The 18,400-nt window shown below is 37.7% G+C and overlaps 1 protein-coding gene across 2 annotated transcripts in view; it reads left to right on the top strand.

The window, feature by feature from the left end:
• Positions 1–18,400, top strand: part of LOC106136531 (talin-1) — a 76,672-nt gene that overhangs the window by 39,568 nt on the left and 18,704 nt on the right. For both annotated transcript variants that reach the window (XM_060951568.1, XM_060951569.1), the window contains exons 34-58: positions 406–521; positions 1,044–1,136; positions 2,316–2,480; positions 2,984–3,191; positions 4,011–4,138; positions 4,873–4,987; positions 5,904–5,981; positions 6,542–6,672; positions 7,301–7,393; positions 8,223–8,387; positions 9,150–9,366; positions 9,943–10,070; positions 10,944–11,067; positions 11,393–11,461; positions 11,574–11,692; positions 12,065–12,157; positions 12,723–12,881; positions 13,604–13,775; positions 14,049–14,176; positions 14,396–14,521; positions 15,165–15,275; positions 15,477–15,551; positions 15,801–15,926; positions 16,251–16,369; positions 17,387–17,516. In XM_060951568.1, the coding sequence (XP_060807551.1) occupies positions 406–521; positions 1,044–1,136; positions 2,316–2,480; positions 2,984–3,191; positions 4,011–4,138; positions 4,873–4,987; positions 5,904–5,981; positions 6,542–6,672; positions 7,301–7,393; positions 8,223–8,387; positions 9,150–9,366; positions 9,943–10,070; positions 10,944–11,067; positions 11,393–11,461; positions 11,574–11,692; positions 12,065–12,157; positions 12,723–12,881; positions 13,604–13,775; positions 14,049–14,176; positions 14,396–14,521; positions 15,165–15,275; positions 15,477–15,551; positions 15,801–15,926; positions 16,251–16,369; positions 17,387–17,516 (3,188 nt within the window). The remainder of the gene's footprint in view (positions 1–405; positions 522–1,043; positions 1,137–2,315; positions 2,481–2,983; positions 3,192–4,010; positions 4,139–4,872; positions 4,988–5,903; positions 5,982–6,541; positions 6,673–7,300; positions 7,394–8,222; positions 8,388–9,149; positions 9,367–9,942; positions 10,071–10,943; positions 11,068–11,392; positions 11,462–11,573; positions 11,693–12,064; positions 12,158–12,722; positions 12,882–13,603; positions 13,776–14,048; positions 14,177–14,395; positions 14,522–15,164; positions 15,276–15,476; positions 15,552–15,800; positions 15,927–16,250; positions 16,370–17,386; positions 17,517–18,400) is intronic.

Genomic DNA, 18,400 nt, shown 5'->3' on the forward strand with positions numbered 1-18,400 from the left:
TATATACCTTCGCAAAATTTTCAAAATACTTGTTCTGTAGATAACGCATGTAGTGACAACAAACAAACAAATAAACTTACTTTCGCATTTATACTACTTAGTTGGAATTGGGATAAAGTACTTTTTCTTTCCTGATTTGTATAAATTTTTTGAATAACAGTAGGAGGGTGTCATACTGATCTCTACTAACAGAAGAACGTGATCGCCAACAAAATATGATTTCCAGACACAATTGGAATTACTCTTTTAGGCGACAAGCTAGCAACCTGTCACTATTTGAATCTCAATTCTATCACTAAGCCAAACGGTTGAACGTGGACAAGTAGTCTTTTAACGTGACCAATCAGTATTTTTAAAACTGCATCGCAAGGGATACAGACGTGATTATATGTATGTATGTTCCAGACACGAAAACCCTGGCGTCCACCAAAGATGCGAAGACACGCGACGCTATGATGGCGGAGCTGCGCTCACTGTGTGCTGCCACGAGGGAGATATGCGACCATCAACATGATCCACATGTAAGACATTGAATAAACTTGACCACTCATGATCATTCTTCTTCCAACCAGGGGATCCAGGGGACATAATCTATATAATATACACTAATATTATAAAGCTGAAGAGTTTGTTTGTTTGAACGCGCTAATCTCAGGAACTACTGGTTCGAATTGAAAAAATATTTTTGTGTTGAATAGACCATTTATCGAGGAAGGCTTTAGGTTATGCAACCAATTCTTCAAAAGAACTTGACTTCATTCGTCATCCAGTTTACGAAGTAATTTTGATGTAATGCATAAGCTTTGCTTTGTAAAACTGGGTTTAATATCCAAACAAGTATGCCAACTGAAAATTGCCATTCAAAATGGTAATGCTGCCAGCTTTCTGGGCACACTCCCGCAAGTTGATGCCACTCAGGGACTATACAATTTGTAAATTTAATTTTAAGTTTGTAATCATCTTTTTAAAGAGTAATTTTAGTTTGTAATCATTAAGTTCTTCATTTAGTTATTATTGATACGAATACACGAATATTTGTGCAGCTTTTGCGAGAATCAGCGAAGAAGTTCGGTTCAGCGTCCAGGGAACTGGTGTTTGTCCTCAACCCACAAACCAAAGCTGATGACGCTAACAAGGTGTGGATAATCATTATCTTTATATATTTGTTCCTCTCAACTCTTTCTATTGCATACTTATACAATACAATACAAATTATCTTTATTGCCCAAAAAATTGTTGAGCAAAGGCGGACTTATCGCTAAGCAATAATATAATCATGTCTGAATCCCTTGCGGGATAGACACAGCCAACATTCTTGAAGAGATTGAAAGGCTACGTTCAGCTATTTGGCTGAATGATAGAATTGAGATGTAAATAGTGACAGGTTGCTAGCCCAAGGCTTAAAAGAAGAATCCCAAGTTTATAAGTCTATGAATGAGGCGCCTTTTACGACATCTATAGGAAAGAGATGGAGTAGTCCTATTCTATTGGTGCCGGGAACCACACGGCACACGGAACTTCCCAAACTCAGTTATATTTTAAGACCAATCTTTTAATTCAATCTTCTGTTTTTTAATACATAAAACCACGTCTATATCCCTGGCAGGGTAGACAGAGCCAACAGTCTTGAAAAGTCTGATACACCACGTTCAGCTGTTCAGCTTAATGGTAATCCGTTCTTAAATAGACATAAAAAACTAAGTCCGCCATTGCAAGTGATTTGATTCTTTTATAACTATGTACTTGTAGCGGGAGCGATGATTCGGCTCGACCGCCACCAAAGGGAAGATCTTCCGCCAGGCTGGTGTGACGCCTGGGGAACCGCGCGACAGACGATGTTGTGTCGGAGGTTGTATATAGCTCCAATCCGTGATATCTGAAACCGCGATTTAGTTTCTTCGCTGCTATTGGTTGAGCGCGTCAAGTTCTTCGCGATGATTGACAGTTGTTGTGACGAGTGGCGTAGAGATGTCGCCACATACTTATCACTGTGTAAATTTCTATGCAATAAACATATTACAAACATACATACATATGGTCACGTCTATATCCCTTGCGGGGTAGACAGAGCCAATAGTCTTGAAAAGACTCAATGGCCACGTTCAGCTATTTGGCTTAATGATAGAATTGAGATTCAAATAGTGACAGGTTGCTAGCCCATCGCCTAAAAAGAATACCAAGTTTGTAAGCCTATTCCTTAGTCGCCTTTTACGACATCCATGGGAAAGAGATGGAGTGGTCCTATTCTTTTCTGTATTGGTGCCGGGAACCACACGGCACTATAAAGATATTACAAACAAACAAACTATCAACAGATAAGAAAACATGCGAATTTGGTATGCAACACCGCCAAACAGCTTGTAAAGGAGTCTTTCAACCTGATTGATAAGCTGTACGCTACAGATTTGGCTGGAGATAAACTGAAAAGGGCTGCTAACAAGACCATGGCTACCGTTGACGCTTTACTAACTGTAACTCAGGTATTACCTTCTTTCTTTTGTCTTAAGATCAAACATCACATTACTCTATCATGACTGAAGTAATTTGTCTTAAAAGTCCACTTACTTTATCATTGAAGTTTTCATGGATTCGAATGAAGAAAGGTGAGACAATTTTTGATACGAGTATTTATCCTTCTTGTGTTTTCTTATCTCGACATATATATATATATGGTCACGTCTATATCCCTTGCGGGGTAGACAGAGCCAACAGTCTTGAAAAGACTGAATGGCCACGTTCAGCTATTTGCCTTAATGATAGAATTGAGATTCAAATAGTGACAGGTTGCTAGCCCATCGCCTAAAAAAGAATCCCAAGTTTGTTAGCCTATCCCTTAGTCGTCTTTTACGACATCCATGGGAAAGAGATGGAGTGGTCCTATTCTTTTTTGTATTGGTGCCGGGAACCACACGGCGTTGCCGGGACCACACGGCATCTTTGCTTTCGACTTTCTAAAATCTTTTTATATATTCTTTTTGTTCAGTTAACATCACCGAGTTTGGGCAACCTGCACTGCCAATCAGAACTCCTGTCCTCTATAGAGGCGTTATCACTGTCAGCTCATCATCTAGCCCAGCAGTGGGCGCCCATACAGGCCGTGGACAAGCAGGAGTTGGTGAGCAGGCTGGATCAGAAGCATGGAGTATTGCAGGGTCTGTTGGAGAATATGAGGAAGGAATGCCAGGGAGATTGTAATTATTGTTTTTTGTTATTCGCTTTGTTATTTATTTGTACTCTAGTGATTAAGTCAGTGATGAATGTGAAAAACGTTTACACATGCATACATATGATCATGTCTATATCCCTTGCGGAGTAGACAGAGCTAATAGTGTTGAGAAGACTGAAAAGCCACGTTCAGCTGTTTGGCTTAATGACAGTATTGAGATTGAAATAGTGAGAGGTTGCTAGCCCATCGCCTAAAAGAATCCCAAGTTTATAAGTCTATCCTTTAGTTGCCTTTTATATTATATATTGTTATATATTATTAAACCTATTCCTTAGTCGCATTTTACGGCATCTATGGGAAAGAGATTTATCTCAATTCTATCATAAGCCAAATAGCTGAACGTGGCCTATTAGTCTTTTCAAGGCTATCTACCCCACAAGGGATATAGACGTGACCATATGTATGTATGAAAAAGAGATGCAGTGGTCCTATTCTTTTTTTATTGGTGCCGGAAATCACACGGCACGGCAAAACGTTTATGCATTAAGGTTTTGTGTTAAAAGATTAACTCACTCACAGACTCTTAATATACTATTTGAAGTCGGCTCTTCACATATTATAAAGGTCAACTGGTAGAGATTACTATTAGCATTAAGTTCACCTAATTTACCGTGTGGTTCCCGGCACTAATTAAAAAAAGAATAGGACCACTATATCTCGTTCCCGTGGATGTTTTAAATAAATAAATATTATTTTTGATGTCTCTCAAATCGCCGTTTTTTGATTGAAAATAATGGAAGTAACTAACTACCGTACTTTAATGTAATTGACATGAAACTTTTAGATATTTCTTCATCCATGATACCAGACGAATCAAAATTTGAGACAAAGAAATCAAAACGAGTTCATTTTGCTGACACTGTCTCCGAGGTCAAGAGGTGTTTGCGGGACGTCGATGAAGAACTCGCCAAGGTAACGTTCAGATCCAGGGTCAAATGTACATCTGATACAATATTTTTTTGTTTTATTGACTAAATGAAGTGAATTAATTCAAATAGCTTTAATTATTTACTTTTAAACCCCAGAAAAAGAGTGCCATTATAAGTTTAACATGTCTATCTGTCTGTGATATAGCTATAGCTCACAAACTGAAGAAACGTTTCAATTTTTATAAAAGGTATTAGTATATCTGCGAGTTTTCTTAGACATGCTTGATCAAAATCGGTTGAGCCGTTCAAAAGTTGTAGGAGTTGAAAGTGGTGAAGATCTGAATTCTGTCGGCGAAGTGAAAGCATTAATAGAAAATAGTCATGATTTAATTGAGAGTGACCTTAGCTTAACTCCAAGTGGAAATAGAATATTATAAGTAAAATGTCTGCCAGGGGTTTTACAAAATTTAAAATTTATTATAATTGCCGAGTGGTTCCCGGCACCAGTACAAAAAAGAATAGGACCACTCACCCATCTCTTTCCCATGGATGTCGTAAAAGGCGACTAAGGGATAGGCTTACAAACTTGGGATTCTGTTTTAGGCGATGGGTTAGCAACCTATCACTATTTGAATCTCAATTCTATCATTAAGCCAAATAGCTGAACGTGGCCATTCAGGCTTTTCAAGACTGCTGGCTCTGTCTACCCCGCAAGGGATATAGACTTGACCATATGTATGTATGAATGTATGTAAAATTTATTATTCTTGTTAACAGCCATACATTAGTGCACCTGCCAAAGGGGAAGAATTGGTGTTCAAACAACTAGAGTTATCCAACGGGTTGGCCCGACTCAACGCAGCGTTGGCCGCTTTGGCGGTTGCTACTGCAAGTAAGTCATCATCTTCATCATCAACTTCATTGGCATCATCAAAAACATCACCGCTAAGTAATTATGATCATTCAGTACTTCTCATATTATTTTGATCTTTAGTTAACAATAAAAGAATTTCAAAGGGCCGGCGCGGTTCAACGCTGCTTTGTCTGCTCTGGTAGTTCCTACTGTAGCTTAGTTATCATTATCATCTTCATTACGTGCCGCGTGGTTCCCGGCACCAATAAAAAAAGGATAGGACCACTGCATCTCTTTTCCATACATACCTATATATGGGCACGTCTATATCCATTGTGGGGTAGACAGCCTTGAAAAGACTAATAGGCCACGTTTAGCTATTTGGCTTATGATAGAATTGAGATAAATCTCTTTCCCATGGATGTCGTAAAAGGCGACTAAGGAATAGGCTTATAAACTTGGGATTCTACACCTAACATAACCTGTCACTTTATATGAATCTCAATTCTATTATTAAGCCAAACAGCTGAACGTGGCCTATCAGTATTTTCAAGACTGTTGGTTCTGTCTCGCAAGGGATAAAGACGTGATTATATGTTTGTAAGTATGAATATTCAGTATCTTTATCACCACAAACATTGATGATGTGTGAATGAAACCAAGTGAAGTAATGGGGAAGGTGATGAAGGAGGCAGAGACGTGTGTGGCGACATCTCTACGCCACAAGTCACAACAGCCAATCACTCGGCGCTATCAGCCAATAACAGTGAAGAGTCTTAATCGCGCAAGCAAAGATTTCACGAATTGAAGCATACCTATATACAACCTCCGACACAACATCGTCTGTCGCGCGGTTCCTCAAGCATCACACCCAGCTTAGCTTTTCTTTATGCCGGTCGAGCCCGAAACATCGCTCCCGCTATACGTGTAATGTAAAATTAATTATTAATTTCAGATCTAGACAACGTAGACTACCCAGCTGCCGAAAGAGCAATGAAAACGGTCTCTGAGGCGTTACCTCAAGTGGTCAAAGGTCTGTGGGTTGTTAACGACTAGTATAGTTTCACCGTGCCGTGTGGTTCCCGGCACGAATAAAAAAAGAAGAATAGGACCACTTCATCCCTTTCCTATGGATGTCGTAAAAGGCGACTAAGGGATAGGCTTACAAACTTGGGATTCTTTTTTTAGGCGATGGGCTAGCAACCTGTCACTATTTGAATCTCAATTCCATCGTAAAGCCAAACAGCTGAACGTGGCCTATCAGTCTTTTCAAGACTGTTGGCTCTGTCTACCCCGCAAGGGATATAGACGTGATTATATGTATGTATGTATGTTTTAATCTTCTTGAAATGTCACGTACATATAATAAAGAGTCTGGAGAAGGACATAGGGTACCTGTCATCCCGGTCAAAGTATAGTTCCCATAAGATTTGCAAAAAAACCTGTATTCATTTGTAGGTAGCGCTAAATTCGGCTAATTTCGTCGCCTTTTATTGTAGTTGGCGCTGAATTCACGCGGGCGGAGCTGCGGTTAAAAGCTAGCTTATTTTTTAATGTTTCTTTTTGTTATTTTGTTTTGTGGTCTATTTACAGATACTAAATCGATGTCGTGTTCTCGCGAGGATGTCCCTAAAGGATTGTTGCTGGATTATGCGCGTGCGCTGTGCGCCGCCTCCAAAGAGATTTGTGACGTCACGGGAACAAGCACTGGAACTAACGCTAAAGTAATTAGTTGTAATCGCTATAGTGTATTTTACAATTGGTAAAGTTCGTTTAATCTATGTATTTACTACATACACGTCTGTATTCCTTGCGGGATAGACAGCCAAAAGTCTTAAAAAGACTAATAGGACACGTTCAGCTGTTTGGCTTAATGATAGAATCGAGATTCAAATATTAACAGGTTGCTAGCCAGTCGCCTAAAAGAAGAGTCCTTAGTTTATAAGCCCATTCTTTAGTCGCCTTCTACGACATAATATGAAAGTATGTTTCCTTTTTAAGTAAAACTGTATAAAAATAATAAAACGTTATGATTAAGTATATTATGATTTCCATTTATGAAATAATTTTGTAAAATTTTAGAGTGACCTTAATCTGGAACTCACAAACGGTCAATTAAAATTGCTTTTCTTTTTAATTCTATTCTATATATAAGAAGCTAACAAGAACGTACCTTTATCAAATCGGAGACGTTCTACCAATAAGTCAGAAGGGAGTTATGAATTATGAAGCGAAAGTAGTAACCTCTAACTCTCCAGGAAAGAATCTCTGCCTACCCCTACGGGAAAGAGGCGTAATTTATGTATAAATGTATGTACGAAACACATAATTATTTCTATACAATCTTGACAGGCTCTGAGGAACTCGGCAAAGAAGTTCGCAGCAGCATCAGGGAAGCTCATTTACATGGTCAATTCTCAAGCGAAGCCTATAATCGCTAAACAGGTTAGTGTATAGCTTTGCTAGGTTTCGCCCGCGCCTCTGTCTATGTGAAAAGTACCCATGTCCTTCTTAGTTCTTCATACTATACAAGCTGTGCCCGCGACTTCGTCCGCGTGGAATTGTTATTTTGGGGCATCGTAGAAGCTCTCAAGGATGAATATTTTTCCCCGTTTTTTTCACATATTCCATTATTTCTTCGCTCGTAATAGTTGCAGAGTGATGTTATATAGCCTAAAGCCTTCCTCGATAAATGATCTATTTAACACAAAAAAATTTTTTAAATTCGAACCAGTAGTTTCTTAGATTACCGCGTTCAAACAAAGAAACTCTTCAGCTTAAAATATTAGTATAGATTTATGCAAAATTTCATGAACATCAGTTCAGTCGTTTTGACGTGACAGATGGACAAACAAATCCACTACCACATCACCTCCTCTTCTTCCTCCTGGCTTTAGTTTTGGTTGAATCCTCATCACCCTGTGGAGAAGTATGTCTTTGACCATGGATCCTGGATTGGGTGAGTCAGGTTTTTACACGAAGCGACTCCCATCTGACCTCCGCAACCTTTGCAGGGAATCCTTACCCGTATTGGATCGATCATAGTTACTCATGGAAAGGCAGGAGTGGGACCTAGACGAACCTTGATCAAATTAACGATTACTTGGCAAAAGATCAGGTCAAGAGTACCCGAAACCGCCGAGCTTGCATGAAGAGAGTTATGAATGTGAATGAAGCGAAGGAAGTGTGCAGAGATCGTGGCAAGTGGAAAGATGTAGTCTCTGCCTACTCCTCCTGGAAAGAGGCGTGATTTGATGTATGTTTAACATTACAGGTCATGGAGACAACCCATGCGGCTTGCTTGACCGCCAACCGCCTGGTCAAAAACTCTGCCTGCCTGACTGACCACCTGCTGCCGTCGGATCAGTCAGTCAGTCAAATCGCTAATAGTGGAAGGAGGACTGCTGACGCTGCTGATGCTTTAATTACAGCTGCGACGGTAAGTTTAATTTAGTTTGTATACGAGTATATCTTTATTGTATAGAAATTTACTAAGTTACAGTACATAGATATAGAATAAGTAAATCACTTGCAATGGCGGACATGTCCCATAATGGGATTCGTGTTCATAATTTTGAAGGAGTTAACATAACATACATGTAGTCACGTCTTGTCCTTTGCGGGATAGACAGAGCTAACAGTCTTGAAAAGATTGAAAGGCCACGTTTAGCTGTATGTGACAGATTGCTAGCCCATCGCCTATCTATATGAAGAATTCCATGTTGTACGCCTATCCCTTAGTCGCCTTTTACGTCATCCATAGGAAAGAGATGGAGTGGTCCTATTCTTTTTTGTATTGGTGCCGGGAACCACACGGCATAATTATTAGGTAATTTCAATATTAAACACATTTTTATTTCTTGATTGAGTAGGTAAATGAAAAGGTTGAATTATGCAATTAAAAAAAAGAAAATAGTTGGTGCCCTGTGTTTCCCGGCACCAATATAAAATAGAATAGGACCACTCCATATCTTTCCCGTGGATGTCGTAAAAGGCGGCTAAGGGAAACTTGGGTTTCTTTTTTAGGCGCTGGGCGAGCAACCTATCACTACTTGAATCTCAATTCCATCATTAAGCCAAATAGCTGAACGTGGCCATTCAGTCTTTTCAAGCCTGTCGTCTCTGTCTACCCCGCAAGGAATATAGACGTGACAATATGCATGTATGTATGTAAATGACCTGATATTTTTCCTCATTCCAGCTCACAGCGCCCTGTCTGAACGACCCCAACTGCCAAACCAGCCTGTCCAGTTCCATCGACGTCCTCTCCTCCTCAGCCCAGGAGTTGAGGAGCCACTGGACCCCGTACCTTCAGGAGCCGATGCTGACCGCCGTGATCAAGGAGTTGGAGAGGGAGAACCAGCAGTTGACGAGGGACCTGGATCAGTTGAGGGACTGCTGTAATGTTTCGGAGAAAGGTACCTACCTATGTCCTTTTTACTACGCTTTTATTAGCTTGGGTTGTATGTATGTATGTAACGGAATCTTTGAGCTTAATTTTCACTGGTTTCTAAACGTCTGATCAACTTGGAACTTTGCACACGTATCATGGACCGATGACAATGCAATATTTTGATAAGAGTTTCTCATTATCCTTATTAAGATTCTTTACTCAAAGGAAAAACTAAGAACTGAACTAAAATAAGGACCACTCCATTTCTTTCCCATGGATGTCGTAAAAGGCGACTAAGAAAAAGTGTTATTAAAGTCAGTTTACTGTTTCCGTGTTTCGTATTGCCGTTTATTGTCTAATACATATAATCACGTCTATATCCCTTACGGGGTAAACAGAGCGTATCCCATAAAGAAAGAAAAGAAATAAGTTTATAAGCCTATCTTTAAAGCTATATATACAGCTGAGCGTCTCCTATCAGTTTTTTCAAGACTATGGGCTCTGTTTACCCCGCATGGGATAAAAACGTATGTAGTATTTGTATATTTACTTAACATGACCTTAAGCTTGTGTACCTATGTATGTAACCTTTTTTCAACAGATGACATCATCATCAATAAGGCCAAGCCAGTGCCGTCTCCGAAACCTAAAGATGCTGATATCAGGCTGAAGCAGGCTCTGGGGAAGATCAGCTATGTGCTGAAAGATGCTGAGGAAGATATTAAAAAAGTATGATTCTATGTATAAAGTCCTAACATGGTTCCATATTACTTTGTTTTGAAAAAGACAAGTCTTTTTTTTAATAACTAATTTGACGGCTGTTGTGGCGCAGCGGTAGTACGCTCTCTGTGACACCGGAGGTCCCGGGTTCGAATCCCGGTCGGGGCATGATGAGAAACGAACTCTCTCTGATTGGTCTGGGTCTTGGATGTTTATCTATCTAAGTATTTATTATAAAATATAGTATCTATCGTTGAGTTAGTATCTCGTAACACAAGTTTCGAACTTACTTCGAGGCTAACTCAATCTGCGTTATTTGTCCCGTATATATTTATTTATTATTGGTTAGTATTCAAACTAATGTACATAGCTCCGAAAATAATAATTGGTGGCAGCGGTGGGACTCGAATAAAATACTTAAATAAAAGGTCCTGTGCCTTTGTGCGCCACAAGTATTTTTTATAAACCTTACCGACCATACACCGAAGGTTTTTTGTATATAGTCAAGACAATCGTTATCGCGTTGAAAGTTTCCGAAACTCAACACCCAAAGTATGTTTTCAAGATGATAGATTTATGCGTCAGTTGCAGAGCAACGGGTGCCGTGTGGTTCCCGGCACCAATATAAAAAAGAATAGGACCACTCCATCTCTTTCCCATGGATCTCGTAAAAGGCGACTAAGGGATAGGCTTACAAACTTGGGATTTGTTTTTAGGCGATGGGATAGCAACCTGTCACTATTTGAATCTCAATTTTATCATTAAGCCAAATAGCTGAACGTGGCCATGCAGTCTTTTCAAGACTATTGGCTCTGTCTGTGTGTATTGGATATAGACGTGACCATTTGTATGTATGTATGTTACAGAGAAATACATTTTCAGGTATACAACTCAAGTTTGGAGACACCATCGATGCATAAGGACCAAGTGAAAATGATTCAGAAGGCGTTGGAAAAGAAAATAGCGCTCACTAACGCTGTCATCAGCGAATTACTTGTTTGCGATGGTATGTATTTAACAAACAGAAGAGAGTTATTAATGTGGATAAAGCGAAAGAAGGTATTAAAAATAACTTAATTAAGAAATAAGAGAAGAATAACTGAATTAATTCAGAAGAGAGTAATTAATGTGGATGAAGCGAAAGAAGTATGAAGAATAACTGAATTAAAACAGTATAGAGTTATAAATGTGGATGAAGCGAAAGAAATATGCAGGGATCATTTAACTCTTGAAGATCCGATTTATTTTTTATCAATATAAGTTATCAATCTTTTTCTATAATATCCATTCAATCTTTCATAACAACTTTATAAGTAATATTATCCTTTTAGGAACAGAATCAACAGATTGTGAAAAGCGCGTTTGGGAATTGGCACCTCTGGTACGCGATATCACTAAAGGTATATTCTTTAAATTATCCTTTTCAACTGAACTACTTTGTTTAAATTAAATTGATTTGATTTGAATTTAAGGTAGGTACTGTTAGTTTTATTAAGTTTTATTCATTTATAGATGCCAAAGTCTTGAGTAACTCTATGACGGAGAAACAGAGGAAGGCTTTCTTGGATGACATCTTAGCAATGTTTGACGCCTTGAACAAGGTTGTTGATGCCAGGGAAAGTAATAAAAATGTAAGTTGTGATCAATTATTTATTTGTATTATATATTCCAATTACGGACGACACGGCGTGTATAGGGACTTCTAGAGAACCCGTTTCTCGTATATGGTTGATGAAAGATTGACCTTGCACTTGCTTCCACCTTGCGATTCGTCAAATCTTTCATCACGCGAACCGAAATTAAAGGTTAAAAGAAATTGGGTATCATCTGCAAACTACATAATGCCAGTCTGATTTTCGATCATGGAAGACTGACCGTTTCACAATTACTTGAAAGAAAGTAGGTCCTAATATAGAACCTTGGGGCACGACAATTTCACAAAGTTGGTTGTGGTCATTTATTACTCACGATTAATATTTCAAAGCCTTTATGCATTATTGTAGAATCTAAATGGAGCAACAGCGGAGTATGGCGACAAGTCTGCCGCGATCCTTTACTCGGTCTGCACGGATTACGATCCAAATCAAGAAAAAGAGGTAAGTTTGATCAGAATAATGTACGTTATTCACCAAGTCTATATCGTTCAAACAATTGAAACATTTCCTAATTCATCCATCATCATACATACATACATATAGTCACGTCTATATCCCTTACGAGGTAGGCAGAGCCAATAGTCCCGAAAAGACTGAATGGCCACGTTCAGCTACTCGGCTTAATGATGGGATTGAGATCCAAATAGTGACAGGTTGCTAGCCCATCGCCTAAAAAAAGGATTACAATTTTATAAGCCTATCCCTTAGTCGCCTTTTACGACATCCATCATCATTATAGCGTAATCCCGTTGCATTATTTCCTGTTTCATGTGGATTCAGCGCAAGACAGATATCTCTTTCATCTTTTCACGTTAGCTATAAAGTTAAGGGTACTCTTGACCTGACCTATTGCCAGGACGTCTTCGATTTGACCAAGGTACATTCATCTAGGCCTTCTCCTTCCAACGTCCCATTCACAGTCAGTCTTAGTCAGTCTATTCCATTCCTTTTTCTTATTTTACGTGTTTCTTTATTATCTATTCTAATCGCTTTTATCTTTATCAAGGTCATATCCAGGGTAAAAGTCATCGGTGAAATCTTGTCAGAGATTGCGACGGGTAGTTCTACTCTCGTACCAGATATATGTGAAGATGAAGCTAATAAATTATGTGCGGCAGGGAAAGCTTGTGCCAAAGCCGCTGAGAACCTGGTTTATACTGCTAAGGTAGATAATACATACATACATATGGTCACGTCTATATCCCTTGTGGGGTAGACAGAGCCAACAGTCTTGAAAAGACGAATGGCCAGGTTCAGCTATATGGCTTAATGATAGAATTGAGGTTCAAATAGTGACAGGTTGCTAGCCCATCGCCTAGAAAGTTTGTAAGCCTATCTCTTAGTCGCCTTTTACGACATCCATGGGAAAAAGATGGAGTGGTCCTATTCTTTATTGTATTGGTGCCGGGAACCACACGGCACTGCCGGAAACCACACGTCATCATATATTCAAGGCAGGAGCATGAAATTTGGGATGACATAAAACTATAAGGTTAAAACTATAGGGTTGATTAAGGCAAGGTTTTTACGGCCATTTTCATTTTAGTGTTTATGGCAAAGAACAGGGTTTGTTAAACCCTAGTACTCTTTATTTTAATCTCTTATGGATGTGGCACAGAGTCAATTTTCCGTTATTTCTCTCCATGTTTTCGGTCTTTGGCTTAATAATATAATTAGCGTTTTAGTTCATTTGTTTTGTTTCGGCACTGCGCTTGTTCTGTGCTAATAATTTAAACTTTATTTAAAATATGTCAAAATAAAAATCTGTTATCCTCCATGTTAATGATTTTATTTTAACAGTCGATACCTCCTCGGTTTTGGTTGCTGATGCTTATGCAATGATTTCATCATTAAAACTGACAATGTTAATAAACTATTATATTCCAGCTTGTGGCGCCATCAATTCAAATTGCTGAATGTCAGAACATCATTAAAAACGCCTGTCAGACTCTTTCTAACAAAATAAAAGAGTTCTCCGCAACATGGAATCCTTTGTCTAAAGACCTTCGACATAAAGCTTGTATTGATGAGCTGTATGCTAAAACAGCTAAGGCTGAAGGTAAATTGGATTGCACAAAATAACAATTCTAAAAAGTTACAACTTGTATTACAGTGAATAAATGATTAAAGACCTTATGTACTTATTACAATTAAAGACTTGAAATAAATTAAGAAAATGCTTCTGCCTTTCACAATAAGATATTATTTAAATGTGAGATAAACTAAGCACGGTTAATATATCTAAGTACTTGGTTTCACATTTCTATGAATGGTGCGCGGTTTATTATCCAATTGAATTTTAACATGTTTGAGAATACTATTTTCTTAAAAGGTTTACTGGACGCGCTTAAGAAAGATCTGGATTCAGGCAAGCTGGTGAAATTACGACCATCTGAAGATTTTGTAACAGAAGAAACGCCGCTCAGGAAACTGACAGCTGCACTTGTGGATAATGCTTTTGTAAGTACCTAGTATAATTAACTGGATTATGATCATTGCTCTTTTTGTAAAAAACTCGTTTATTTCTTATTCCTGTGTCGAATTTTTGAATTATCCTCACATAGTGCTCACAAATATTTCCCAAGGAACATAATATGCATGCAAATAATGTTCTTTATTTGACATTTAGTCATTCTTACATTAGCAGTTTGTTGAAAAAAATCTTCTGTGTAATTCTAGAAAAAGTCATCAGATCCTGCACTATCTCCAGAGCTTAAACTCAAGTATGCGAATTATGCGCGTGCGCTGAACGACGCGGCTGAACAACTAGACAGGGCCAACGCTGCTTGCAAGAAAGAGCCACACGTAAGTTAATTAGACACATCACGTCTCTTTTCCGGACATATTTTTCCACATGCCATTACTTCTGCATAATTCTGTCGCTTCATTTTATTTGTCATCATAATCATTTTCTTCTCCTTTACTGGCATAAATCCGAGTTACATTTGCACCACTCGGAGAAGACCCTGGGGTCCATGGCCCTAATTAGGTGAGTCATGTTTTTACCTGAAGCGACTCTGATCTGACCTCCGCAACCTTTTATGGGGAATCTTACCATCTTTGACGGCCTCTGTGGTGCAGCGGTAGTACGCTTGTCTGTGACATCGGAGATCCTGGGTTCGAATCCCGGCCAGGGCATGATGAGAAAAGATCTTTTTCTGATTGGCCTGGGTCTTGGATGTTTATCTATTAAGTTTATTATTAAATATAGCATAGTTGAGTTAGTATCTCGTAACACAAGTCTCGAACTTACTTCGAGGCTAACTCAATCCGTGTAATTTGTTGAATATTTATTTATTTACAATTATTGGATTATGGTTACATGTGAAAGTCACATTGAAAGTACAAGGGCATGCGTTACCAACATCATATCATCTATTTTACGCATAACTAATAACTTAGAGGTAATTAAACCAGTGTTAAGTAGTTCAAGGTATAATTCTTCTAGAACTTGGAAAAGAGTCGTGAACTGGAGGATGCCGTGCAAAATGTCCAAGTTCTGGCGCTGCAGAAAATTCATGAGATCGACAACCAACATCAGTATATCGTTGACTTAACGGTAAGAGAAGACTTTCTTTATTGCGATATTTAGAATTTTCAATTAGGTACACCGATCTTTGGGATTAAACATGTAAAAATAATCTCAGACAAGCACGGCTCACAATGTCTCTTCATAGATACTGAGATGATCGCTGAATATAAAGTTTAGAAAGTATTAGTGACATTTTTATTTTTTTAATAATTTAAATTTAATGTGCAGGAATACGTAAAGGAATTATCTCAAGAAGCAGATAAAATGATAAATGTCAATTCTGCGTGCTCTACAAAATACAAGGTAATTTATTTAATAAAACAAGTTTTTAAAACTGGCGCCCAACGTGGTGCTCAGTATTTTTTGTTTATACAATTGGTATAGTTGCATCGGTATTGTAAGACTCAAAAATAATATCGTAAATGTTCTTAGCATGATGACTTTTTTCTAGTGTTCAAAACTTTATAAAAAAAAACAACATTTGCTTTTTATGTATATATTTTTGGTAACTTTAAAAATATTTATAGTAAAATCGTTTAAACTATATTGTAGGATATTGATGACAACTGTCAACATATCATTAAGGAAGCTGATAGTATTTTGCGTCCTTCTCATGACCATAAAAAAGGAGATTCTACGTTTGTCGATGATATCCACCAAGTTGACCGATTCGGAAGGGTGAGAAAAGATTTCATCGTCATATTTTATAACAGTAGCATTTATTTAAATAATATTTTTAATTGTCCATCTGTTTTTAATTTTTTTGCGCATAATTTTAATAAAGTTATTCCTACTCCTGTTTGTAATGTAGGTTTATGTTTAAGGTTATCAATTTCACTTATTTTTGCAATCACGAAAATTTCAATTCAAAAATGATGCCCCACTTTTTAAATTAGTAGTACGTATGAGGTTGAATTTTTATGAAATTTTAACTCTATTGTCCAGAACATAGGTTTAACTGAATTGAATTTATAAAGTTGTAAATTATTATTTGTTTTGTAGTCTTCAGATGATAAAGTGAAGAAGATAGCTTCTCAAATCAAGGTGTTACCAGATTCCAATGATAAATCTGCACTCACAGCACAGTCTGAACACTTGGAATACAACTGCAATATGCTCAGGTTTGTTCTGTCTTTTTATCATCATCATCATCATCCTTGCGGTAGGTAAAGAATAGGACCACTCCTTTCCATGGATGTCGTAAAAGGCGACTAAGGGATAGGCTTACAAACTTGGGATTCTTTTTTAGGCGATGGGCTAGCAACATGTCACTATTTGAATTTCAATTCTATCATTAAGCCAAATAGCTGAACGTCAGTCTTTTCAAGACTGTTGGCTCTGTCTACCCCGCGAGGGATATAGACGTGACCATATGTATGTATGTATGTATCCCTGTGGTCATAGTGGATTTCCGATTCCATCGGCGCTAAAAATCAGGATCCACTAAGAACCTTAGAATCTTGGATTTCATTTCAGGACAAATTACACAGATTGAGTTAGCCTCGCAGTAAGTTTGAAACTTGAGTTACGAGATACTAACTCATATTTTATAATAAATACTTACGAGCTTATAGATAAACATCCAAATGCCAGGCCAATCAGAAAAAGTTCGTTTCTTATTATGCCCTGACCGGGATTCGAACCTGCTGCTCCATAGATAGAGCTTTAAGGCGTCTGACAAAAGTTCTGGCGCATGGAAAGCGTCTGACTTCTCTGATATGACTTCAGAGTTATAGTCTATAAAATATATATAAAAATCAGTCATAAAAATTTAAGTTAAGTAACTGTGATTTTTAGTTACCTTTCTCGCCTGGTACCTGCGCAGGTGTCACCGGGCAAGTCTCACAAACATGCAGGTATTAAAAGTACATGAAAGACTACTGAGAATCGAAAGATCCATTCTTTAGAAAATAAGTTGTGTCTTACGGCTCTGGGATCTTACTCTAATAAGGAGATGAGTCCATTAAGTATCTTTCTATTTATAATAAAGATCGTAAATCTATAAAATAAGAAGAAAAAAAAGTATAACTAAAATAAAATTTTTTTTTATTGTCTCAAATTAAAATCCAAAGTCCCTGCATACCCCTAAGAAAACAAACGTTTAATGTAGAATGTACGTATTTTTTTAATATTTCTAGATTCGCTACTCAAAGCGCTATAGCCAATACACAAAGTGCATCCTTGGACGACACCCTGCACACCCTGGTTGGACTAGAGAAGAGAATCGACGAAATGTTAAAAAGCGGACAGGATAGATATATTGACGAGGTAGGAGTTATGTCCTGAAACAAATAAGTTGTATTAAGTATTGACATTACTTTTATTAAGTGTATTAAGTATTGACATTACTTTTATTAAGTGTATTAAGTATTGACATTACTTTCATTAAGTGTATTATTAAGTATTGACATTACTTTCATTGAGTGTATTAAGTATTGACATTACTTTTATTGAGTGTATTAAGTATTGACATTACTTTCATCGAGTGTATTAAATATTGACATTACTTTCATTAAGTGTAAATAAATAAATATATACGGGACAAATTACACACATTGAGTTAGCCTCGAAGTAAGTTCGAAACTTGTGTTACGAGATACTTACTCAACGATACTATATTTTATAATAAATACTTATATAGATAAACATCCAAGACCCAGTTCAATCAGAGAACTTCAGTTTCAGTTAATTTCGTTCCTCATCATGCCCTGACCGGGATTCGAATCCTCCTCTGGTGTCACAGACAAGCGTATTACCACTGCGCCACAGAGGCCGTCAAGTGTATTAAGAATAGCGGCCCGCCCCGGCTTCGCACGGTCGGACATATTTTTGTGTTTTATATTTTGAAATAAACAAAGAGTAAAAACAAATTTATGCCTATGTCACTTTTGAAGGTCTATTCTATATTTGTGCCAAATTTTATCAAAATCGGACCAGTGGTTTTTGAGTTTATTCCACACAAACATACAAATCTTTCCTCTTTATTATTAGTGTGGATAGTATGGATTGACATTACTTTCATAAATTTATATCTTAATAAATCCATCACCTTCTCACTCACTCACTTCTCACTGACCATCTCATTGAGCTGTCGAACTAAACGTAACTTCAAAAGCCGTCGTCATTTATTAATTTGTTGAAACTGTGTAAAT

Source organism: Amyelois transitella, chromosome 25 (genome assembly GCF_032362555.1).
Source record: "Amyelois transitella isolate CPQ chromosome 25, ilAmyTran1.1, whole genome shotgun sequence".
NCBI classification, from domain to species: domain Eukaryota; kingdom Metazoa; phylum Arthropoda; class Insecta; order Lepidoptera; family Pyralidae; genus Amyelois; species Amyelois transitella.